Source organism: Aotus nancymaae, unplaced genomic scaffold, assembly GCF_030222135.1.
Source record: "Aotus nancymaae isolate 86718 unplaced genomic scaffold, 86718_ANA_hifiasm-v0.15.2.pri h1tg000016l, whole genome shotgun sequence".
NCBI classification, from domain to species: Eukaryota; Metazoa; Chordata; class Mammalia; order Primates; family Aotidae; genus Aotus; species Aotus nancymaae.
Window position 1 is genome coordinate 12,594,788 of NW_026988428.1, and position 26,158 is coordinate 12,620,945.

At 37.1% G+C, this 26,158-nt stretch overlaps 3 protein-coding genes across 6 annotated transcripts in view; 2 read left to right on the top strand and 1 right to left on the bottom strand.

The window, feature by feature from the left end:
- CEP290 (centrosomal protein 290) overlaps window positions 1-1,846 on the top strand; it is a 90,605-nt gene extending 88,759 nt beyond the window's left edge. For all 3 annotated transcript variants that reach the window (XM_064376908.1, XM_064376910.1, XM_064376909.1), the window contains one exon: window positions 825-1,846. In XM_064376908.1, the coding sequence (XP_064232978.1) occupies window positions 825-1,052 (228 nt within the window). In that variant the 3' untranslated portion in view covers window positions 1,053-1,846. The remainder of the gene's footprint in view (window positions 1-824) is intronic.
- On the bottom strand, window positions 95-15,327 carry LOC135275362 (RNA ligase 1). Of its 2 annotated transcripts, XM_064376913.1 has the most exons (8): window positions 15,125-15,305; window positions 10,490-10,607; window positions 7,661-7,756; window positions 6,897-7,013; window positions 4,499-4,696; window positions 3,301-3,470; window positions 2,223-2,279; window positions 1,943-2,037 (listed from the first exon to the last, which is right to left on the bottom strand). In XM_064376913.1, exons 1-7 carry the CDS (start codon window positions 15,212-15,214, stop codon window positions 2,226-2,228), a joined length of 843 nt encoding a protein of 280 aa, XP_064232983.1. In that variant the 5' UTR covers window positions 15,215-15,305; the 3' UTR covers window positions 1,943-2,037; window positions 2,223-2,225. The 2 variants fall into 2 exon arrangements, with proteins under 2 accessions (XP_064232982.1, XP_064232983.1); XM_064376912.1 differs by lacking the exon at window positions 2,223-2,279 and having other exon boundaries at window positions 95-2,037; window positions 15,125-15,327.
- A 4,981-nt stretch (window positions 15,328-20,308) lies between these two features.
- Window positions 20,309-26,158, top strand: part of LOC135275256 (uncharacterized) — a 95,078-nt gene continuing 89,228 nt past the window's right edge. Inside the window, 3 exon segments of the mRNA XM_064376700.1 lie at window positions 20,309-20,362; window positions 22,359-22,478; window positions 22,813-22,930. Coding sequence (XP_064232770.1) covers window positions 20,309-20,362; window positions 22,359-22,478; window positions 22,813-22,930 — 292 coding nt within the window.

The following is a 26,158-nucleotide window of genomic DNA, read 5'->3' on the forward strand; positions in this document are numbered from 1 at the left end:
TTTGATTTTTATATTACAAAGTTCATTATGTTTATCTGACTATTCTTAACATATTTATTAAATAAGAGGTAACAAAAAATTCAGACTCAACAAGTAGGATTAAATAGTAAATTTATTTTTTAATTGTAACAAATATATGTCATTAGTATGTTCTTAAGTTTTGGGTCACATTGGCAACAGTGTCTATAGTTTCTTTTGAAATTCTTTTCAGGAATCTTAAGGATATAGTTCCCTCAAAAAACATTTGCTATGTTTTACCTCTTTTAAGACTGTAAACAGGACAAAAAGGCATGGATATGAGAATTAGCTAGTGATCACTGGCTATTCTAAATAGTCACTAAGGCTTGAATTCTTTCTTTACCAGAAGTCCCAAAGGTTTCCCTGATCATATTAATAACTTTATAAAAAGTTGATCATTATTTATTAAAAATTAGATATTTGTAAAGAAAATATAAATGAAGTCTAAACCAAAACTCTTAACCAGACTAACTTCAATATTATGAATCACAAAATCTTTTTGATTGATTGCTATATTCAGAGGATCTTATGTGCTTTTAGAGAAATATTACATCCCACTATAAGAGATGATAAATTTTAGTCAAAGACTAGAACACAACTTGCAGAATAGAATTGGACTTGACAGTTAACAGCTTAGTTATTTACACTGTACAATGGAACAAACAGAAATCTTAATTATTCTGCCTTTATAGCTTTAGCTGACCACTCAAGAATACTTTGGCTTTCATATTGAAAGTTAATCTTAGTTCAACTATAAAATATGTATATTTCCTATATGCAACTTTTGAAGATAATGTTTCTGTTAGGAGGAAATAAGAAAGCTGAAAAAAGAACTAGAAAATTTTGATCCTTCATTTTTCGAAGAAATTGAAGATCTTAAGTATAATTACAAGGAAGAAGTAAAGAAGAATATTCTCCTAGAAGAGAAGGTAAAAAAACTTTCAGAACAATTGGGAGTTGAATTAACTAGCCCTGTTGCTGCTTCTGAAGAGTTTGAAGATGAAGAAAGTCCTGTTAATTTCCCCATTTACTAAAGGTCACCTATTTGTTTCATTTAACTATTTATTAACTTCATAAGTTAAAATCTACCTGGAAATAAGCAATTCTCTGAACTGTAGTATTTCCTTCTCACTACCTTGTACCTTTATACTTAGATTGGAATTCTTAATAAACAAAATTATATGAAATTTTCAACTTATTATAAAAGTATATATTTGAAGACTTAGAATAAATTAGCGCCATCAAATAGGCAATGAGCTCCGGTGGATTTCTCTACATTCATGTTTTGATTAAGTTTTTTTAAAGAGTATGAGGGTAAATTCAGCCATTTTAATATTTAAAATTGGAGTTTATATATACTTATTTATACATGTGTTAAGATTCTCTAATTGTAACTGTAATATATATAAATACAGGTGTAGACATACAGACATATAGGTTATGAGGCTGAGCCATATGTTTTGTTAAATATCTAGCAAAATCAAATTGAGCTTAAACTATTTAATTTTGAAAATTAGTGACATTAAATTGTTGGTTTAATTGTTGCCTTTAAATTACCACTCAGTTAACAGTGGAGAGAATCCAGCTCCAGCCTTTGTACAAGCTTAGGCGCTCACTGTTACTTATATTTTTATGGCAAGAGATTAAAATTAATTTGCTGGTTTTGAATAAAATTTTGAACAGGTATTTGAAACTGGAAAATTCATTTCTTCACAAATGGTAGAAGACATATTGATGTTTCATAATGAATAGGAACCTTGAAATATTTTTAAACATGGTAGAATATCCAAGATTAGAATATAACTATAATAAACTAATTTTATTTGCATTTTATACATCAAATATTATATCTTTGAGTCTAGCAAATTTCTGATTATCTATTTTTGAAAAATGATTAAACAAACACTTAATATCAAAGGCAGAGTCACATTTGTTCAGGTTCATGTTGATAATAACTGGTCTTGAATTCATGTAAGTATCTGGAATTGGCCAGCATAAGCCAAGATGATGGCGATGAACCTGGAAAGAGAAAAAAGGTATTAGCTTTAGCATACAGATACTATTTTCATTCACTTAGAAATATTTAAGTGCTTACTATCTGCCAGGCACTGTGTAAGGCTCTACTTTATCTTACCCTGTTTTTTTTTTCATATCTATTCTTCTCTTGACATATTACATATTTGTTTATTGTCTGTCTATCTTACCCATTAGAATGTGAGTTCATGAAGGCAGACACCTTGTTGACTGTGTATGTCCAGCACCTGGAAACATGCCAGGAACATAATCAGGGGCTTCATAAAAATTTTAAGAATCACAGAGTCTGTTGCTGACTACAGACTAGCTACCTGAAAAATGTGGGAAAGGAGGCATTCTCATTGAAGGGAATGTTACGTGATGGAGTTTTTTTGCTACTGCAAACATGGTTAGAGCAAACACAATGTCAGTGTGTTTGTGGGGGCAGAGATGAAGAGCAGTTCTGGGAAGTTAAGCAGGGGTCAGATCATGAATACTTAATGTAACTGAACAGATTTATGCAGGAAAGTAATATGCTCATTCATTTGTGAAGAATGGAGAAGACAGGACTAAAACTGAAAGATTCTGTTTTCGGAGGGTGACACTGATTTGACAGCTAAAGCATGAATCTTGGCTTGAATTAAAATTAACAGTTAATTGGTTGAGAAGAAGTACATAGATTAGAACTGTTAGGAACTGATAACTGGATGTATGAAGTAATGAAAAGAGGGGTTAAAATTAATATCCAAGTTTTTATTTACTTCAGTGAATTATGTGGAGTCAGAGAGTTACAACTAGGTCCAGTTTTGAATATTATGAATTTCTGGTACCTGTAAGAAGTCGAATAGACAAGTCCAGGAGACAGAAAGGGAACAAAGTATAAGATAATTCATTCTGTATATATCAACTGTTACCTTGGCACTCTTTACTCAACACATTCTATATTCAAGTCTGGGAGATGCCGAGTTAAATCAGGTTAGTACAAGATGTCACAGAGAGCACTACTGTGCAACACGAATTTCCTCGCAAGGGATACATAGTATCACTTTAATTCTGAAGCACACCTGTTAGGATCAATGCCTCACACAATACACACTGGGAAACACTGTTTTACCACTTAAAAAATGGTGGTATGTGGGATGAGAAAATTAAATTTCTTTACTGCAAATAAGAATTGCTGCCATTTGTAGAGATAATTTTAGTATCACTTCTACTTTGTTGTAGGAATATGAGATGACATAACCCCACCCGAGCTATTTTTGTCATTACCTTTATTAAACAGCCATCACTGCAATGCCATACTATTCCTTCAATTTTACCCTCTTTGCAACCTTCAAACCAGGACAAGAGATGATTGTGCTTCAATGAAGGTAGATTTCTTATTTGAAATGCTCCATGTGGTATAAGAAGATGTAATGGATGTTTCTTGCTCCCTAACCCTAAGTGGAAAAATTTGCCATTAGCCATATTCGTTTAAAGGAACTTTCAGAAAGAATGAGAAAATGTACCTCTCCAAATAAAAAGTCTTTTGAGACACTTAGGAATAAAGGTAGAAAGGCTGGTTGTTTCCTTAGAAAGAATACAACCGAAGTGCACTGGCACCTTATTCCAGTAAGTCTAAATTCCACCTTGTTGTACTCTCCACTAAGGTTCAGCAAACTATGACCTGCAGGCCAAGTCTAGACCTTTTTTTTTTTGTAAATAGTTTCCATGGAACACGGCCACACCCACTCATGCAAGTACAGTCTGTACCTCCTTTCAGAAGAGTGGCCCATAAAACTTAAAATACCTAATCTGGCATTTTGCAGAAAAAGTCTACCAACCTTTGGTACCAGTGTGGCACTGGCCACATTAAACTATTCTTCAATGTTTGCTAAAGAGCTGTACTGCATCTCTGATAACTTGTCTAACTACGATCTTAGCTTCTTTACACCTGGAAGTCTACTTTTGATCTCTACATAGGATTTTCCTATTACAGCTTTAGTGTCTTTAGGTCTGTCTTCCCATCCCCTTGTCAGCAAGGTCACCCATAGTGCTCTCAGGACTTGCACTCAATTCATCATGATATATATTTTGATACTTGACGTGGTATTCATTGCCATTCTTTACTTACTTTACACCCCTGGCTATGCAAATTGATGCTATCATAACAAAGAAAAGTGCATTTTCATCAACTGACTCAACTCACCTGAATTTTAAAAAGCAAGGGTGTTACACCCGAGTCATTACTTTTCATACACAGTTGTGTAATATTATTATAGGAAAGAATAAGGATAAAAATCAACCTTTTGGACTAATAAAATGGTTTTTTCTATGAATGTAGTTAACAAAAATAGGTATAATCCTAGGAAACTAACTCAAATTTGTTAGTCGTTTCTTTAGCATGGGTTTGTTTTTTAAGTTGACCCTAGAAAGTTCTCTATAAATGACAGTTACTGTAACTGAACAAGAAAAAGGCTTCACTCACCATATGGGTTTCCATTGATATTTGTTCCTATGAGCTCCAGTGTTTGTTCTAAGAGATCCGATAGTGGCACTGCACTAATTTCCAAAAGTCCAGAATCATCAGGATGATGTTTTAGTACCAGGGCAATTTCAAATTCATAATTAACTACGGAGGAGTGCCAGCAATACTGTTTGTTGTTTTTTTCTACTGGTACCCAACCTATCATATAAAGAAGAAAGTTATTTTTTATTACATCATTTTTCTTTGGATTGAAACTACAGGTAATTTCTATTTTTGTTGTAAATTTCCCATGTTTTCTGGGTGTCTATCACAAAGATATATTCCTTTAAAAATCAACGGGAAAGTTAACAGTTTATTACGTTTTTAAAAATCATAAGGGTTCATTTTTTGTTCTATAGAATTAACCTGTTATTCACTACAGAGCACCACCTAGCATTCTCTTACTAGAAAATTCACCTTAGTAAGAATTGAGCACTGTTCTAAGACATAGCACTCAAAATTTTTTATAAAATAAGTTTTCTCTCTACCTTCTCTCAAGCTTCAGGGACAATGGATATAGTGCAGTAAGTGTTCCAAGTTCATTAAACTGTTCCAATATATACTGAACAATTTACTGATGCCATGTTTATTGAATGTTATTGCTATTACCCTTCTCATTCTTGTTGCCAGAACTGGCTCCCTTCATTATTCACCCTAGATTACTGTAATAACTTCTTTGCTGGTCTGCTAGCCTCCAGTGAAATCCAACCCACTTTTGTCATAGTTCTGTTTGTAAAACTTAAATTTAGTTTTGCTGTACCACTGATTAAAAATCATTATGTTCAGGATAAACTTGAAACTCCTTTAGATAGAATAAAAGGGCCTTTAAGATCTGAGCCCACCACACTTCCAGCCTCAACTTTTTTTTTTTTTTTTTTTTTTCGTGAGACAGAGTTTCGCTCCTGTTGCCCAGGCTGGAGTGCAATGGCGTGATCTTGGCTCACCGCAACCTTTCCCTCCTGGATTCAAGCGATTCTCCTGCCTCAGCCTCCCGAGTAGCTGGGATTACAGGCATATACCACCACGCCTGGCAATTTTTTTTGTATTTTTAGTAGAGATGGGGGTCTCTCCATGTTGGTCAGGCTGGTCTCGAACCCCTGACCTCAGGTGATCCACCCACCTCAGCCTCCCAAAGTGCCAGGATTACAGGTGTGAGCCACTGCGCCTGGCCCAGCCTCAACTTTTATAGCCGCTTCATGATGTCATATACCCTGAACATTCCAGCTGCAATAAAGTGTTATATAAAATATCCAAAATACCCCATGCCCTCTCCTCTTCCTGGGAGTTTGCCTAAGCTGATCTTCCCTCTTAAACACAAGCTGAATGAGCAATTCCTCCTCTTTTCTCCAGTGGTACCTGATGCATTCATTCCTGTTAGTTCTTAAATCATACTACTATTGGTTGATTTCTCCCGATGTCTAATTAAAGATCATTGAGGACAAGGGTTCTGACCTGCATTTTTGTATTACCAGAAACTAAGAGGACTTTGCACATAATGGGCACTCAAGACATACCACTTGAGGACCTATAACCTTAATTTGGGATACCTTTCTATTCAGCATACCTTTGCAAAATTTTCCCATCCCAAGAAAAACAACTTGTGAGACAACTATTTTTAACTCCCTCTGAGATACTCTGGGATCTACACACACGCACGCACACACGCACGCACACACGCATGCACACACGCACATAGACTATTTGTTATCCCTAATGGTATAGACACTTCTTGAGATCTCATTTCAGACTAGATCATCTCATCCAACCTGACAAGAACCTGGAAGCTATTCCCTCTTCTTGTTTTTTTGAGACAAGGTCACAGTCCAATGCTCAGGCTAGAGTGCTGGGGCATGATCATGGTTCACTGCAGCCTCAACTTCCAGGGCTCAGCTGATTCCCATATTAGTCACCCGAGTAGCTGAGACTACAGGCGCACACTGCCATGCCCAGCTAATTTTTTGTATTTTTTTGTAGAGACAGGGTTTCACTATGTTGCACAGGTTTGTCTTAAACTCCTAGGTTCAAGCAATCCACCCACCTCAGCCTCCCAAAGTGCTAGGATACAGATATGAGACACTGCACCTGGCCTCAAGGCTATTCTCATTAGACGCTTTATTGTCACAGACTACAGCTAGTAAAAAATGGCCATCTTAGAAAAGATTCTAAAGCTAAGAGGACATTCTTGATATGAAGCATCTTTGATATATAGGACTTTACATAAATTTGATTCAGAAATTCTGTGCTATACATACTAATGAAGAACCAGGTTAAAATTAAATTCTATAATTTCTGATTGAATGGATATTTTGATCATTTTACTAGTAAACGCAAAACTGCATTAGAAGAGATATCATGGTACCAGGAATGTGTCCATTTTCATCAGGCACTGGGTTTCCATTTATTTGTTCTATTTCCTTTGCTGGTATCCAGCACTCTGGAGCTGGTTTGAAGTCCTCCTCAACGTTCCAAAAAAATTCTAAAAAGAGATAATGTTATATGTGGTGATGCTTTAAAAAACATAAAATACTAAACAGAATCAAAATGGGAACAGCTACTAAAACCTCCTATCAGGGATGATACAATTATTCTCCATTCATTATCACCACAATGTGACCGTACTTATGGTTAGAATACTAACACTTTAAATATTCAATTTCATATACACCATTTGTATACAGTATTTAACAGTTTAACTAAAGTAACCAACATTCCATTAAGTATTAGATTCATGAATTTTTAATATACTATGAATACAAATATAAACACATTAATGTGTATACAGTGAGTGTATATATCTACTACAGATATTTAAAAGCATTTTAATAATTAAAGATATTAATTTCCTGAGATTTTAATTACACTTGATTTATAAAATTACATATTTGTCTCTTACACAAAATGTGTCATTCACTTCAATATATATGTAGTGATTTGTATGTTTTAATAGACTCAGTGACAAATATTAGGAAAATATTTTACAATATTTTTCAATAATATCCTTTTTATATATAAAAGTATTCTAAATTGCTTAAATTATACAGAAAGATATAATGTACAGAAATACCATATCAATAAATACGCCACGGATTTCAGCTATTTAAACATGAAAAGTTAAAAACTAACCTTTTGGGTTTCCTTTTGAATGCAGAAAATTTTTGAATCTTTTTTCAGCTTGTTTGTTTGGTTTTCTATCTAGTCGAGCCCAAAGGTATGGCTGATCTAAAAAAGTAATAACAAAAGCAAAAGAATGAAGTAAACAAAACTTATCTTGAAAGACATTTCAGAATAGAATTTTTCAATAAACAGGAGGCTAATTTCTCAAAGAAGCTAAAGGGAAATATGCAATATAAGAATATATACCACCTAGCGGTACTTGATGCTATGAGAAGAATTACTTCTCTGGTTAAAGAATGAGGACAGGAGACAAAAAGTAAATATATGATATTTTTTATAAGGGCATTGCATACTCATATTTTATGAGTAAGCAGCATTTATGGACCACGGAAGCTACCTCTACAAAATGGAAACATAACCAGATAACTGTATTCACCACCACCCCCCAAACATTACACTGTGCTTTAAAGGTTAATTCTGACACAGCTGGAATCAGGCTGAGCTGTTTTGCATTGCACTGACCCCTCATCAAGGTATGAAAATACTAATAATGTTGATTTGTACTCATGGATCTGAGGAGTTGCAGGGCACTGTGCTAGTGTTCTTTATTGTTAAGAGTGAGACTCATAGCTTGCACCTGGTCTGAGACCCCTGATAGGCTCTGCTGCTGAAGCTGGTTACTTAGCAGCAAGATGCCTACCTACATGACCAGCAAATATATAAAAATCCCCAGCTGTAACTCCATTTTGCATTCCCTGGTTCCAAGGTGTTTGTCTGAACACATAAGTGGTTCCTGATCTGAGAAAATGTGTCCTGCCAAGGCTTCAAAGCAGCTTTGAAGTATAGTAGCTTTTACCTGGCCTCGCCATACTCCTTGCTGTGAGACAGTCCTTGGCTATAATACACATCTTTACTTTTAATACCACTGGTATATTGTGTATCCTTTAGCAGTAATAAATGTGGATTTGTAAGCACTGTCACTTTGCATTCTGTGACTTACTTTAGCAGTTAAATTCTAACCCAGTAATTGCCATCATCATGCATAGTGATACACACTATAGTTTCTTAATAGACATCAATGTCTGAAAAATCTTTTACAGTTTTCTCAAATATACAAATCCAGGGTTTATAAAGAAACTGCTATACGTTGGTCCTGATATTCTGTACTACTTATTAGCTATCCAGATAAATAATAATGAAGAACCAGATGAAACCTGTATTATATTATCATTTCTGGTTCAGTGGACCTTTTGTTTCTTTTTTACCAGTAAACATAAAAAATGCAATTCATTTACATCCATTAGTATGGTTACTACCCAAAAACAAAAACAACCCAAACAGAGAAAGGCAGAAAATAAGTGCTGGTGAGGAAACTGAAAAACTGGAACCTTTGTGCACCGTTGGTAGAAATGTAAATAGTTGCGACCACTATGCAAAACAGTATGGTTGCTCCTCAAAAAATTAATTTAGAATTTCCATATGATCCAGTAATTCCACTTCTGGATATATATACCCACAAGAACTGGGAGCAGAGCCTCAGATATCTGTTCACATCTGTTTACAGTGGCATTATTCGCAATAGTCAAAAGATGAAAGCAACCCAACTGTCCACCAATGGTTGACTGGATAAACAAAATGTGCTAGATACACGCAATGGAATATTAATTCCATTCCTTTAAGTGGTAGGAGAATAAGGAGTTGTTGTTTCATGGGTAGCATTTCAGTTTTATAAGACGAAAACAGTTCTTGAGATGGAGGGTGGTGATAGTAGCACAACGATGTAAACATACTTAATGCCACTGAACTGCATACTTAAAAATGGTTAAGATGGCAAATATTATGCACATTTTAGCACAGTTAGATTTATTTTACTGCATTTCATGAATTTCCTGATACAAGGAATGTGTCCAGACGCCTATTTAATGCCCAAGGACTGCGTCCAGATGCTGTTTTTTTTCTGGAAGTGAAAGGTAATCTCACCATCCAAAAATAATCACAAAAAAATCTCTTTTCCATACATTTCTTCTTAAAATGACTGAAAATTTCTATTTGCATTTCTGTTAAAATACATTAAAATGAAACTAATTAGAGACGCTGACAAAAGTAATAAAGCCACTGGAATCAATGCAGGAAGAACAAGCTTAAGGGTCCCACAAACATAGGTTCCACTGACAGTTCAGTCATTCAGTCACTATACGGTCTTGGATAAATTATTTAAGTTCACTGAGCCTCATTTTTCTTTTCTTTTTTTGAAATAGAGTCTCCCTCTTGTCCTCTAGGCTAGAGTGCAATGGCGCGATCTTGGGTCACTATAGCCTCTGCCTCCTGGGTTCAAGCAATTCTCCTGCCTCAGCCTCCCTTGTAGCTGGGATTACAGGCATGCACCACCATGCCCAGCTTATTTTTGTATTTTCAGTAGAGGCCGGGTTTCGCCATATTGGCTAGGCTGGTCTGAAACTCCTGACCTCAGATGACCCACCCACCTTGGCCTCCCAAAGGGCTGGGATTACAGGCCTGAGTCACCATGCCTGTAACCTGACCTCATTTTTCTTATCTGTGAAATGGAGAGGCTACTTGTACAAACTGGAGATATATCAAGTACCATACTGCCTGTGCCCTTAATGGGTATTAGGTAAATGTTTTAGTTTACCGTTTTTTCCCCAAGAAGAAAGTATAATAATAATTTAGGTAAACTGTAACAATTGTGACCTTTTTGTTTGGCTACTATACTTGGGTTTCCAAGGGTTTATGAAGAGCAAATGCCTCATATCATATAGTCTATAAAGTGATTAAGAAAAATAAGTAATATTTATAGTAAATATTATAGTTTTATTTTACCTTTATAGGTAGTAACATAACAACATGTTCCATCCACTTTTTCTGTTGGAATTGCACTGTATATATCTGCATCTAATGCCTTGTGACTTATAGTTTCAGTTGCCAAAACTTTAAATGGCTTAAAAAAAGAAAGAGAGAAAACCGGTTTAGGATAGACAGCCTCTATGTTTTTGCACACATGTTCACCTGAAATATTCTTAATTTCATTAGTTTTAAGTGATGATCTGCTGTTCATCCTTCAGAATGATTTAAAAATATTTCTTCTGTGAAGTTCTGAATTGTTCCCTCCCTTCTATGCTACCACAGCAACATCTGATTTTCTACATAATTCTGTAATTATTTCCGTTTCTTTATGCACCTTTGTTCTTTGCAGCACTGCAACCCTAGCACAGGCATTCAGTATATTTAATCATATACCTGACAATTATTTACTAAATGCCTACTATGGATTAAGCATTGTCTTCAACACTGGAAATACAGAGGTGAACAAAAAAGTACCTGTCTTTGGTGAAACTTGTATTTTAATGAGGGAGACAAAAGCAGCACAGTGCATGATATGTTAGCTATGACAAACAAGTGCTAAAGAGAAAAACAAATGGGTAAAGGAAAGGGGGATGAGGTGCTATTTTGGATATGGTGGAAAGGGAAGCTTTCTTTGAGGAGGCAACCTTGGGCAAACTTGAAGCAAGGGAATACTATGTAAATATCTGAGGAAAACAAAAGGTCCCAACTCAGGAGGTTTTTTGATGTGTCTGAAGAATTTAAGGCAGCCACTGTGTCTAGATCTGAGTGAAGGTAAAACTAGATTAAACGTTGTTTAATCAACGTTAACTCCATAGGTGCTCCTGGTATACAATACCAGTGTCTTTCAATCATAATTTTCAGTTTTCCCAAGAATCAATCTACTCTTCAATACATGAGACTTCCCCCTTTTTTATAAGCACAAACATTTTTGTGATCTACAAAACTTGTTTTTCAATTAAGACTTGATTCATAAGGAGTCTCAGCAAGGATGTGGTAATATACTCCTGTCTCAGGGCAAATTCTCAGGGAGCAGGCAAAATAGATGGAAGATAGTTCATACTTTGTTTTTGCCTTTTTTTTTTTAACCATTTTTTCTTGCAAAGCTAATACATGCTCATTATAGAAAATCTGAAAATGAAATGTAGAAAGGCATAGATGAATCACCCACTTCATCACCATTCAGACGTATCACAAGAACCTTTTGGCATACTTCTTTTCTCTTTTTCAGTGCATTTTTCTCAATATTAACTGACATCAGTTTCTATTTGCTACCCAGAAGTTTCTTTAAGAGCCAAAGTAAAATGAATTTCTGGATTTCCTTTTTTCCTCTTCAACTTCAGATGTTTTTCCTCCTCAACTTCGTGATAAACAACTGCTATTATAAGCATAAGTTGTCTAAACTATGATTTTCATCCTTTTCATAAAGCAATTATCATTAGTATACCTCGATTGTTACAGAACTTGCATCGCTGTCTAAACATTACAGATCACACAGTTTAAAAGCTTCTTAATTTTCAGAACAATTTGATCCTTGATTCAGTTTTATATCCTAAAAATCTTCAAATGTATCATCATAACATTCAACAAATAGTCTTAGAAAATATATTATCTGCTTGAAAGGAAAGTTAACCCCGATGGTTTCCTACCATTAATAGTGATTTATATGAGACATGACAGTTCTACAAACTTAAATTTCTGAGCTGTATCAGCTATGGTTTATTTACTTACTTAAAAAATGTTCAAGATGGCAAAAGAAAAATCTCCTCTATAAAACAAATCTCTTGACTCTTGAGTTAGGCTTCACTTTGACAGTAGTTTTCTTACAGTTACCTGACTTCCTCATGTAGTCTGATGAATTGTTTACTTTGAAAGTTGTATTCAGAAGTCTACATTGATCTAAAAATCTTTGTGGTAACTCATTCAACAAAGTTTGAGCATCTAGTTTGTGAACAGCCTTGTCCTAGACTATGCAGTTAGAATATAAAAAAGAAGTAAGACCTGCTGGCATCACCTCTTAGGCAAGACCTCACATCGGTACTCCAGTAAATACAGCCCCACAGATAGCGCAAGCTGGCCCACTAGACCATATTAGCGATGTTACACCATATACTTCAGTACCATTTTAGTTCTAAGTCTTTGCACAATGAGTACTCAAGATCTGAAGCTGATTTTCTTTTTTTCATGTTTTCCCCCTAACAATTTTCACTTTTAAAACTACCAAGAATCACCTGTCTTTTGTTTTTCCTTTGAATGTGTTTGCTTTGAGGGTACCCTCTTCTTGTCCCTTTCAGCTTTACCAGTAGTGAGCTGTTGACATATTTATGATTTTTCTACTGTCAGGAAGAAAAAAAGGCACCAAGGATGAGAAAAAGACAGTTTCTTGGGTTCCTACCAACTTTTTATCTATAATTCATTTTCATTGCTGAAGAAGACTTAGGCAATTTCTACAGTTATATCTGAAGTAACAACATCTTACAAAGTGAAACAACACTGTACTATATAAACATACTGCTGTGTGTGTGCTTAAGACTAAGGTACTATTTCAACCAGGTAAACTAAGAAATTAGTCCCTTCTAGTACTGAAAGTACTATTGAAAGTACTCAAAGTACTGAAAGTATATTGAAAGTATATTTCAGTACTCTAGTACTGAAAGTATATTGAAAGTATTCAATACTTTTAAAATATAACCATCTAGTAGGGATTCAGTACTTTAAAAATATAACCGGTTTTCACTAACTTATGACTCTGGTATCAAAGGATATCAATTTAACCCAGGGAAGTAGAGCCACAGGGTCTGGTCCAATAGCAGTGTGTGTGTATCTAAATTTATCAAAGATCCTGGGGGAAAGATTGCCCCATGGAGCTCCTGATGAGTATAAACATTCCTTCCATAAAAATCAATTATCTGGTCTTTGCTATCCACATGTGCAAAGGACAACATGAGACACTGAGGGGTACATAAAATTCTCCTTCTCTACCTGTCATCAAGACTTTAGACTATTACTGGGGGGAAAAAGTACATGTATTAAAATAGTGAATATCAATTGAGTGTCCCTCTACAATTTCTGGGTAGGAGAAATTACTGAGATGACTAAGTTGATTTAAGATTTTATGGAGAAGAACTGACTTGAAAAATTAAAAACATTCTAGAGGTGACCCAGAGTGAACAGTCTGAGCAAAAATCTGAGACAGGATTGTGGTTGATATGTTCACTGGATGAAACAGATGGCTAAAACAGAGAATTCACTTTAAGAAGGATGGAGGATAGACTGAGCCTCATTAGTGGGAGGCCCTGAATTATAATTAAGAATGTGGATGCTATGCTATAAACAATACTGTAAGCTGTTTTAATTGCAGAAAGGTAAGAGAAGGGGCTGCTTATTTTCCCTGGTGGAGAATATTTTTACAAACTACTCCCCTCTAACATACAAAGTTGGAAATCACAGTAGAGTGAAATACTAACACAGATGATAATGTTTTATATGGATTACATTATTTATTACAGCTAAAAAAAAAAGGCTGATTGCTGCTACAAACACTGAGTAATAACTGTGGTATTTAGACAAGGAAAGAACATGGTGATGATCAGACTGGCAAGTAAGACCAATTAGGTAGTGCAATGGGCAGGATATGAAATATTAACTATAACAGCAGTGACAGCAGTAGAAAGAATGAAAAGATCAGATGCTATAAGGTAAAAAGCATCAAGGTGAAGGGAAAATTGGCCTGAAATGATTCCAGGGTTCATTATTTAATTCAACAAATATTTATCCAGTGCCTACCACGTGTCAGGTCCTACAGGCTGGGACTAAAGATAACAGGACAATCTGCCTTAAACACATTTTAGTCTAGAAGATGAGAAGGCCAGCGGCAGTGATGAAACTCAAGTGAGGTGGATTTCCAATGGACACATGGATTTTGTATGTAATCAACAAAGTTGGGAAGCACCCAACTAATGACTGGGGATTCTACTGATCAAAGACTACAACGTTTTATAGTACAATATGAAAGAATTGCCTTAATATAGGTTACTTGTTATTCACTCACTAGCATTTACCGAGGGCACATTATATAGAAAACACGTTGCTACAAGAGAAAACCTTGAGAGAATAAATTAAGTAATTACTGGTAACATGAGGTCTGATCTTCAGTGACCTAATTAGGCTACTGTCAACACCGCCAATGGTTCCGACGTAACAGGTAAAGCAAGTCTTATAATATCCCCCCTTTCTCACTGCACTTTTGAAAAGTAGTAAAGCTTGGACTGTGGCAATTATCTGATTAGGTTTCCCCAAAAGGTGCTGACCTGAAACCCACAGGTGCTGACCTGTGGTTTTTCCATTTCCCTGCGAGGGCAAGTTTGAATCTCCTGATCAGGAAAATTCTCTCGCAAATGCCCTGCCTTACAACTAACAAAAGTACAAGAACCTGGACTTGTACTCAGGGCGTATAAGACTTCCAACCCAGACCTCCCCAACGAAACCTACAGAGGCTCCTGGCCTGCAGGGCAGTTCTAACGCGTCCAGCCGCCGTCGCCGGGTTCGCACTGAGCCAGCGCCGCTGGGAGAAGCCCACGCGGGCCGCCCAGCCTACCCGGCGCTGCCGCTTACCTGATGCTCCCTTTTGGCGGAAGGCTCCTCTTTCACCTCCGTCGCAAACACACACGGCATTTTCCGCTGCACGGAGCCCAGGCGCTTCATGATGAGCCCAACAAGCAGTGCGAGTGGAGGGCGCGCTTTGGAACGGCGTCCTGTCCAGGCGGGGAGAAGCCCTGTAGGTGTCACCCGCGGCGCTCAGGCCACCCACACTCGGCGCCCGGCCACCGCCGCGGCGCCCCCACTATGCCAAGCCCCAGCTAGGGGCGGGAAGGCCCATCCAGAAGCGGCTTCCTGGCCGCGGCGCCTTCTGGGAGTTGTAGTGCAGAAGCTGATGCGTTCCTGGTGCGTTCCCACGTGCGTCCCCCACCTCGGTTTCAACCGATGATTTATTTGGAAGTTAAATGTAGGGACATGGATGAACCTGGAAACCATCATTCTCAGCAAACTGACACAAGAACAGAAAATCAAACACCACATGTTCTCACTCATAGGTGGGTGTTGAACAATGAGAACACATGGACACAGGGAGGGGAGCACTATACACTGGGGTCTGTTGGGGGGGAGAGGGGGGATAGAGGGGGGTGGGGAGTTGGGGAGGGATAGCATGGGGAGAAATGCCAGATATAGGTGAAGGGGAGGAAGGCAGCAAATCACACTGTCACATATGTACCTATGCAACAACCTTGCATGTTTTTCACATGTACCCCAAAACCTAAAATGCAATAAAAAAAAAAAGAAAAAAAGAAAAAAAAAAGATCAAATAATAAGCAGTGAACATTTCAGATGTCGATTTAATGCAGTTCCAATGAAACCTACTTACCTGTTATCTTTAGTTCATGCGGGAAGCACTCTAGAAGTATAGAAATATTTAGACATCCCCAGATCCCCAAGCAGGATGAAAACTGCTTTTCCAGTAGACTGTCAGAAAACGCTATAATAAAAATACCTGGGATCAAAAAAAGTTACCGTTTGAACTACGCCTTATTGTGCAGCATAACATGGTCGAAATGGTTCTGATGTTCTTTCCAGAGTGAACGCAAAGTTTCAGTCTTAGACTAATGCAGAAGTACAGGAATAACTACAACCAGGATTTCATTCTCAAGTTTTTCATAGGAATCTTTTTTATTTTAATTAAAGGTGAGGTCCAACAGCTGAAATGGCTTGAGTACTGGTAGTCAATCAACTGCGAGCTAAAAACAGCTTTAACTTACTGCTCAAAAGAATATTTTGAGGGTAACTGATAAGATGGACAATGACTAAATCAAATAAATACTAAATATTTAGGAATAGTAGCCTTTCCATCTCACTGCATTTAGTGGTTCCTAGTCTGAAGTTGTAGGGGAATTCTGATTTTACTTCCATCCTTTTTGGGCTTGGACTAGGCCCAGGTCTCATTTCTTTGTCTTACCTGCATGTATTCAACTGTCCAGCATATTACTGACTTAGCCCTTGGAAAAATTAAGCAATGATATCTCACTTAGCAGTATCTAAACAGTAAGGGGGTTCCCAACAAATAAAACAGCTCCTTTAAAAAGTTCACAGTTATGCTGAATACTGACAATGAAAAAATTAAAATGTAAAAATTCACAATTTTTTGATTGCTGGATTCAGAGGGGAGGGAGGATGGAATAGATTTGCCATTTCAAAATGTTTACTTTCTTTTCTGCTTTCTTTTTTCTCATAGGAAAACACAAAAACCTCTCCCACATCACATCCCAGATTTACCAAAAAAGAAAACACCTGATGCTGGCTGTATAATGTTGGAACCAGAAACTTTTTAGCATTTTGCAGTCAAGTGCCAGTGACTTCTTTGTTCCTTCAGAGGCATTCAGAAAAGCGGCTCGTTTCATGAGTTTCGAAGAGACAACAACTTTCACAGCTATTAACTGTCACCTCCCAAACTGCCACAGAACCTTTTAGGTCCAACATTCTGTCATTTCTGGGAAATACTCATCTCCTAAAACCACACTACACTTACTATTTGTATAGTAGGAGCAAATCTAGTCATCTCTTAGCAAGCACTTTCTATTTCCAAAACTTTGGCTTCCTCAGTAGCTGGAGCAAAGCTTCTGGCAGAAACACAAGTCCACATCAGGGGAGAGTCACAAGATCAATTCACGGTCATAAACTGGACTCATGCTCTGATGGGTAGCAGCCATCAACTTTGCCCAATTCTCATAATTCTGAAGAGTTACCAAGGAGTTGCTACCAGCCACTGTACTAAAAGTGGTGTCACAGGATTACAAAATCGAAGAAAGTCTTTCTTCTCTGACTGATATGTTAGTGCTCTAGCATGCACCAAAGATGAAAGACACTCAGAGTGAGCCTGCTTTGGCCAACACAAAATACTTACAGAATTTTCAGGCCTACTCCCAGCCATGGAGACAAATTTCCCATCACTCTTCATTACAAGGAGGAAAGGAGGAATCATCCTCACAGGGTAGTAATAGCTTTTTTTTTTTTTTTTTTTTTTTGAGACAGTCTTTCTCTGTCTCCAGGCTGGAGTGCAGTGGTGTGATCTCTGCTCACTGCAACCTCTGCCTCCCAGGTTCAAGCGATTTTCCTGCCTCAGCCTCCTGAGTAGCTGAGATTACAGGTGCATGCCACCAAGCCCAATTATTTTTTGTATTTTTTTTAGTAGAGACAGGGTTTCACTATGTTGGTCAGGCTATTCTTGAACTCCTGACCTTGTGAGCCACCTGCCTCGGCCTCCCAAAGTGCTGAGATTACAGGTATAAGCCACCAAGCCTGGCTGTAATAGTTTTTTTTTTTTTTTTTTTAAGACTAGAAAGACATTTACAACAGGAAAGAGTAGAATTGAAGTAGAAGAAAAAATTTGAGGAGAAGGAAAAAAAAAAGAAAAGTTTTTTGAGGAGAAATTTAAGCCAGCTACAGAAATTTGCATAAGTAGCCAGGAGCCTAATGTTAATCCCCAACACCATGGGGAAAATGTCTCCAGGGTATGTTAGAGACCTTCAAGGCAGACCATCCCATCACAGGCCCAGAGGCCCAGGAGGAAAGAGTGGTTTCGTGGGCTGGACCCAGGGTCCCCATGCTGTGTGTAGCCTAGGGACTTGGTGCCCTGTGACCCAGCAGCTCTAGCCATGGCTGAAAGGGACCAACGTAGAGCTCGCGCTGTGACTTCAGAGGGTGGAACCCCAAGCCTTGCCAGCTTCCAAGTGGTATTGAGCCTGTAGGACCACAGAAGGCAAGAATTGAGTCTGGGAACCTCCAGCTAGATTTCAGATGTATGGAAACACCTGGATGCCCAGGCAAAAGTTTGCTGCAGGGACGAGGCCCTCATGGAGAACCTCCACTAGGGCAGTGCAGAAGGGAAATGTGGAGTTAAAGCCCCCACACAGAGTCCCTCCTGGGGCACTGCCTAGTGGAGCTGTGAGAAGAGGGCCACCATCCTCCAATCTCCAGAATGGTAGATCCACTGACAGCTTGCAACATACACCTGGAAAAGCTGCAGACTTTCAATGCCAGCCTGTGAAAGCCAGGAGGAAGGCTGTACCCTGTAAAGCCACAGAGGCGGAGCTGCCCAAGACCATGGGAACCCATCTTTTCCATCCACATGGCCTGGATATGAAACCTGAAGTCAAAGGAGATCATTTCTGAGCTTTAAAATTTGACCGCCCTGCTGGATTTCGGACATGCATGGGGCCTGTAACCCCTATGTTTTGGCCAATTTCTCCCACTTGGAGTGGCTGCATTTACCCAATACCTGTACCCGTATTGTTTCTAGCTTGCTTTGGATTTTATAGGCTCAGGTGGAAGGGATTTGCCTTGTCTCAGATGAGACTTTGGACTGTGGACTTCTGGATTAATGCTGAAATGAGTTTAAGACTTTTGGAACTACTGGGAAGGCATGATTGGTTTTGAAATGTGAAGACATGAGATGTGGAGGGGCCAGTGGCAGAATGATATAGTTGGCTGTGCCACTACCCAAATCTCAACTTGAATTGTATCTCCTAAAATTCCCATGTGTTGTGGGACGGAGCCAGGGGGAGGTAATTGAATCATGGGGACAGGTCTTTCCCATGCCATTTTTGTGATCGTGAATAAGTCTCATGAGATCTGATGAGTTTATTGGGGGTTTCCACTTTTGCTTTTTCCTCGTCTTCTGTTGCCACCACTGTGTAAGAAGTGCCTTTCACCTCCTGCCATGATTCTGAGGCCTCTCCAGCCATGTGGAACTGTAAGTTCATTTAAACCTCTTTTTTCTCTCAGTCTTGGGTATGTTTTTATCAGCAGCATTAAAATGGACTAATACATTGATGATTTTTAAATTGATTTCTGCTAGGTTTTAATTTGTTGATGAAAGACACTAAGAGGAAGATATCAATAACTGCTGATTGAAATGTTTCCCTCTGGGAATCGTACTTCACTTATTTTCAACAGATTCTCAAAACCTTCAAGCACTCTGAAACCTTTCTGCTATAGGAAGAAGAGATTACTCTTTTTATGATGGATGAAAAAATAAATGGAATATAGCTACAAGATGACTATGTAGCCTAATTTATTTTCAAGTACCTATTAATATATCATAATCTGAATATGATTTTTCCCAAATCAATGGATAGCAGAGATACATATTTAAATAATTGTTTTTATTGTCTTAGAATATGGATAGCTCATTTACCTATTTAGTGTTATTTTCAAACCTTCTATAAGTTGTTTACTTGTGAAATACTTACTACTTTCTATTGTAAAAGTATCAACTAGTTTAGAGTCCATATTAAATCAGAACATTTAAAGATTAAAATATGCTATTTTATTTTTGCTAGTCCTCTTTAGTTAATGAGTAAGGGAAATACAGTGTTCTCTCAGGTAAACTAGCCTACAGTTACATGTGAGGTCATTTATGATGAGCAAACATTGGATGAGGTAACAGTGAGGAAAATTCTGAAAGTTTCAGTTTGTGTGCTTCCTAGCAACCACTTTCAACAAAAAGTGGTCTGCGAAGCTAGAGAGGGTATCCTCTAACTGAAATTTCTTTAAGAGTTATCTGTTGTGTAATATACTGTCAACAGGAGGTCAGTTTTAAAGGAATACTACTGATAGCCTGAAAGACTGTGAAAAAGATATTCTTTTTCTCTCTTACACACTGATAGTTCTTATATTTGCATTTCTGCAATTCTTATACATATATATTTTTCAAAATACATTGGATTAGCAGCAAGAGAGTTGAAAATGGCAGTATTTGGAAATGACTGCTATTTCTTTTATAATTCCACGTGCCTAAAGGTAAATATTGGACTATTTACAGTACTTCACATGCTTAATCTTTTTAGTAGAATGAAGGAAGATATGGCAGTAACTTGCATTGCTGAACCAAAATTTACTATTTTCTTGGAAGATATCTTATATACTTAAAATATGGAGTAAAAAAGCCTATCATGTATTTTTGACATCCTGAATTTATCTGAAGAAATCTGAAATAATTTAAAACTATTATTTGCTTGAAACTACTCTTATATATGTCAGTTACATGCCTATAGCTTTTGAATATTCATGTGGCACTTTTGCCTATATGATGGCACCTCGAGACATTAAATTCCTAATATTGAAATATTATATGATATAAGATTTTGTTTTAGTTAATATGATTCCAGTCATTATAAATTCAAATAGTTGAATTCAGGTAGCTGTCAAAGTTAGTGTAATAAATCTGTTTCCTTATTTGAATTTTTTTTAACCCAATTACTAAGTTTTCATTTGTCAAAAGTCTAAGTAACAACAAGTGTTTAAATATCATAAAAATAGAAAAGAAAATTAATGTAAGCCAATTGGCCACATACAAATTAAAGTTTATAAAGTTAAATGGGAAAAACTGGTAATTCCCCCAAAGAATGAGGATGAATGGATCTTAATAAAACCAGATAAAGGTAAAAACTCAGTATTTGAAGCTTTGTGCTCATGCCAGAAAGAATCCAGTGAAAAAAGATGACATGTCTGGTTTTAAGTGTTTCCCCTCTGTTAGGAAACCTGAATAGAGTCAGCCTCTCTGACTACAGGAATTAGATTCACTTCTATTACCTGTTAGATTAAATGCTAGGGTGATAAAGAGTAACAACAGAATCCATGTCCAGGTGGGCAGAGTGTCTTGTCTGTTTTATTGCTGTATCCCCAAGTATTTAGCACAGTGACTAATGAGTGATAAGTTATCAGTAAATAATTAAATGAATAAATAAAAATAATAATAGCTCACAACACCTTATCTCATGTCATTTTTATAGCTAACTTGTGAGGAAAGTATTTTTTATGTCCTGTTTACATATGAGGAAACTAAAGCACAGAGAGTATGAGTTAAGTATTAAGTTTGTGACAATGGGCAAGTAGTGGAGCCAGAGGTTCAAATACTAGTTTATTGACTTGATAGCCCCTGCCCACTAACCCATGCTATGAGAGTACATGGATCTACTTTAACAAGGGGAAGAGAATGAAGATAGAAGTAGGAGAGAGATAAAAGATAACTAACAACCATGGAACATGTGTCAAAAGAGGGAAGAATGTTATCCTCTCTGCCCACACAACAGGGGCTTATAGTTTTACCAAGTGTGTGTTTATGTGTAAAAGAACGCAGAAGTTTTAAGAATACCAGCCTATTGAAACAAACCACATCTACTTTTGTTGGCATATAAAGAAGTCAGTGAGTATAGGCAATTGTTTATCTTTCTAAGCCAAAGGCACAAAGCACATGTATTTAATATAGTATATCAAAACATCATAATTAAAATTCCACAATAACATACCTTTTAAGCTCCATAAAAACCTAACAGTATCTCCATAGACTGAGAAAACAGGTTATCTAATAAAAGGATTGATTCATAGAAATCGTTTTCACAATTAGAATATGGCTAGAAATTCTTAAAAATTTCATCTGGCTTTCTTCAGAAAGAGAAATTAAGTCGTTCTGTCATTGGATTGTGGTCAAAGTGCCACTGGAGTCTTGCACCTCTATTCCTAGTGGACCATATGGATTAACGGATAACAAAACGTAGCATTTTATCAGTCATTTGCGGCATGTTATACTGTTTAATCATTAGATTATCTTGCTGCTTTCTCACTAAAGTTAGACTAATTTGCTGAAATTTAGACTTACGGTCTAATATTGATAGAGTATATCTTCGTGATTCTAATTTAATCTACTCATATTTTCTTTTACTGATTAGCAGCCTATTGTTGTTGAACTCTAATGTCAACAAATTGAGTTTTCTACACTGTTTACTTTTTCTTTTAGGGTTCCCAGTGCCGATTTCGACACTGTGAAGAGGCCCTGGGCAGTGACACCGTGTGCTCATTATGGAGACAGAGGAAATGTTTTGTTCCACTCTGCAGGTTTAGACACATGGAAATGCAGGTATAATTACTTAGCATCATCGTTTTTGTTAAAGCATTTCCCTTCAATAACGCTGGATTATACTTTTACAAAACAATAGGGAAGAAATCTTTCTTCCTTCTACTATTTGATTTTAGGCATTTTGCGATTTTTTTCAACTTAATGGAGGAAAATGTTTTAGAAATACCCATTGCATCTTTTGAATAGCAGGGCTTAGAAACGCTGGAAAACACACATGATCCTAAATCAGTGAACTGTAATTGTTTTTGTCTCATTGTGCTGTATTGTAGCACATTGTATTTGTTGTGAATATGGCATCTAATCACTCCATTTCCCCCCATCTCCTTTTATTTAGCCAAACTGCATTCCATGCTTCTGGGAAACCCAACCTTTCGGTTGTCTGAGGATCAGTTGTATGTTTTATCACAGCAAACCTCGAAATATCAATGGATTATTTTTGTCACCAAGTAGCAGTGAGTACATTTTTTGAAAACATGGACATACCATAGTCTAATCTGGTTTTGGAGTGGCAGCGTAGAATGACACATTAAATACAGTATGACAAGATGAGCAATGCAATTTGATGGTCAATGGATAATTTGGAATGATTTTATCAGGACTCATGAGATGAGAGAAAGCTTAGAATGAACCATTAAGTAACTAACAAGATGATGTGAACAAAGAGGAAGTTAAACTTTCTCTATGTGTATCTAAAATAGATATTATTCATATGGAAAGTAAGACAGCTACTGACCTTACTAAACAGAAGGAGGCTGTGTCTCAGCAAAGTATCACACAACTGAAGCCAAGCTTAGAGATCATGCCTTCACTGGTGGTCTCGGTGAATGTGCAGAAAGCTGTCTCATAGGTGGAGAGAGCAAGGACATGACCTGGGTTACACACTTCTGCTTCTAGCAGAACAGGCATGTGTGATGGTTCTTTCTAACTCCTCAATTGTGGAGAAAATGCAATGCCATTGCTACGAAAGCCGTGGCTCAATTCAGTCTAACTAAATTGTACTGAGACTCTACTATGCGATGAACCTTAAAGTAGGTTCTGGAAAATGGATTCAGAAGACACCACAGTGTAAAGCAGTGAATGGTAAGAACCTTGCTGAAGAAGTGGGGACTATCATGTTTCCCTGATGCTTGTAACTACTCTACTTTCCTTCTATGGCCACCAAGTTTTTCTGATGGAATGGTTTTTGTTTGTTGTTTGTTTGAGACAGAGTCTCTCTCTGTCACCCCAGGCTGGAGTGCAGTGGCATGATCTTGGCTCATTGCAGCCTCTGTCTCCCAGGTTCAATATTTTCTCTCGTTCTGTAGGTTGTCTGTTTACTCTGTTGGTAGTTTCTTTGGCTGTGCAAAAGCTCTTTAGTTGAATTCAATCCTTTTTGTCAGTTTTTTTGTTGTTGTTGCAGTTGGCTTTTGGCATCTTCGTCATGTCCTATGTCCAGAATGGTATTTCCTAGGTTATCTTCCGGGGTTTTTATAGTTTTAGGTTTTACAATGAAGGCTTTAATTCATTTTGAGTTGATTTTTGTATGTGGTATAAGGTAGGGGTTCAGTTTCCATTTTCTACATATGGCAAGCCAGTTATCTCAGCATCATTTATTGAATGGAGAGTCCTTTCCCCGTTTCTTATTTTTGTCACCTTTGTCAAAGATCAGATGGTTTTAGGTGTGAGACATTATTTCTAGACTCTCTATTCTGTTCCATTGGCCTATGTGTCTTTTTTTGTGTGCCAGTACCACGCTTTTTTGGTTACTGTAGTCATATAGTATAGTTTGAAGTTGGGTAACATGATGCCTCCTTCTTTGTTCTTTTTGCTTAACATTGCCTTGGCAATTTGGGCTCCTTTTAGGTTCCACGTCAATTTTAAAATAGCTTTTTTCTAATTCTGTGAAGAATGTCATTGGTAGTTTGATAGAAATAGAATTGAATCTGTGAATTTCTTTGAGTAGCATTGCCATTTTAATGATGTTCATTCTTCCTATCTATGAGCAAGGAATGTTTTTCCATTTGTTTGCATCATTTCTGATTTCTTTAGGCAGTGTTTTGTAATTCTCATTGTAGACATCATTTGCCTCTCTGGTTAGCTGTATTCCTAGGTATATAATTCTTTTTGTGGTAATTATTAATGGGATTGCATTCTTGATTTGACTCTTGGCTTGGATATTGTTGGTGTATAGGAAAGCTACTGATATTTATATGTTAATTTTGTATCCCGAAACTTTGCTGAAGTTGTTTATCAGATCAAAGAACTTTTGAGCAGAGACTATGAGGTTTTCTAGATGAAGAATTATGTCATCTGCAAGCAAGGGTAATTTGACTTCCTGGATTCCTATTTAGATGCCTTTTATTTTTTTCTCTTGCCTGGTTCCTCTGGCCAGGACTTTCAATAGTATGTTGAGTAGGAGCAGTAAGAGAGGGTACACTTGTCTTCCATTTTTCAAGGGGATTGTTTCCAGCTTTTGCTTATTCAGTCTGATGTAGGCTGTGGGATTTTTATAGATGGCTCTTATTACTTTGAAGTATATTTCTTCAATTCCTAGTTTATTGAGTATTTTTAACATGAAGGGATGTTGAATTTTATTAAAAACCTTTTCTGCATCTATTGAGATAATAATGTGTTTTTTTTTTTTTTATTTTTAGTTCTGTTTATGTAATCAGTCACGTTTATTGATTTGTGTACCTTGAACCAAACTTGCATCCCAGGGATAAAACATACTTTATCATGATGGATTAGCTTTTTGTTGTGGTGCTGATCTGTGTTCATGGTGGATATTGGCCTGAAATTTTCTTTTTTGGTTTTGTTTCTGTCACATTTTGGTTTCAGGATGATGCTGGTCTCCTAGAATGAGTTAGGGATGAGTCTGTCCTCCTCAATTTTTTGAAATAGTCTCAGTAGGAATGGCACCAGCTCTTCTTTCTACATCTGGCATAACTCAGCTGTGAGTCTGTCTTGCCCTGAGCTTTTTTTGGTTGGTAGGTTTTTTTCTTACTTATACAGTTACAGAACACAGTATTGGTCTCTTCAGGGATTCAGTTTCTTCCTCGTTTAGTCTTGGGAGGTTGTATGTGTTTAGGAATATATTCATTTCTTCTAAATTTTCTAGTTTGTATGCATAGAGGTGTTTATAGTAATGTCTGATAGTTTTTGTGTTTCTGTAGGGTCAGTGGTAATGTCTCCTTTGTCATTTTTTAAAAAATTTATTTTGAGACAGATCTGTCCCCCAGGCTGGAGTGCAGTGGCACAATCTTGGCTCACTGCAAGCTCCACCTCTAGGGTTCAAGTGATTCTCCTGCTTCAGCATCCTAAGTAGCTGGGATTACAGGCATGTACCACCATGCACAGTGAAATTTTGCATTTTTAGTAGAGATAGGGTTTTGCCATGTTGGCCAGGCTTGTCTCAAACTCCTGACCTCAAGTGATCCACCTGCCTGGGCCTCCCAAAGTGCTGGGATTACAGGTGTGAGCCATTGCATCCGGCCTCCCTTTGTCATTTCTAATTGTGTTTACTTGGATCTTCTCTTTTCTTTTGTCTTTGTTAGTCTAGGTAGCAGTCTCTTTTTCTTATTAATTTGTTTCAAAAAATCAACTCCTGGATTTGCCAGTCTTCTGTATGGCTTTTTGTGTCTCAATTTCCTTCAGTTCAGCTCTGATTTGGGTAATTTCTTGTCTTCTGCTAGCTTTAGAGT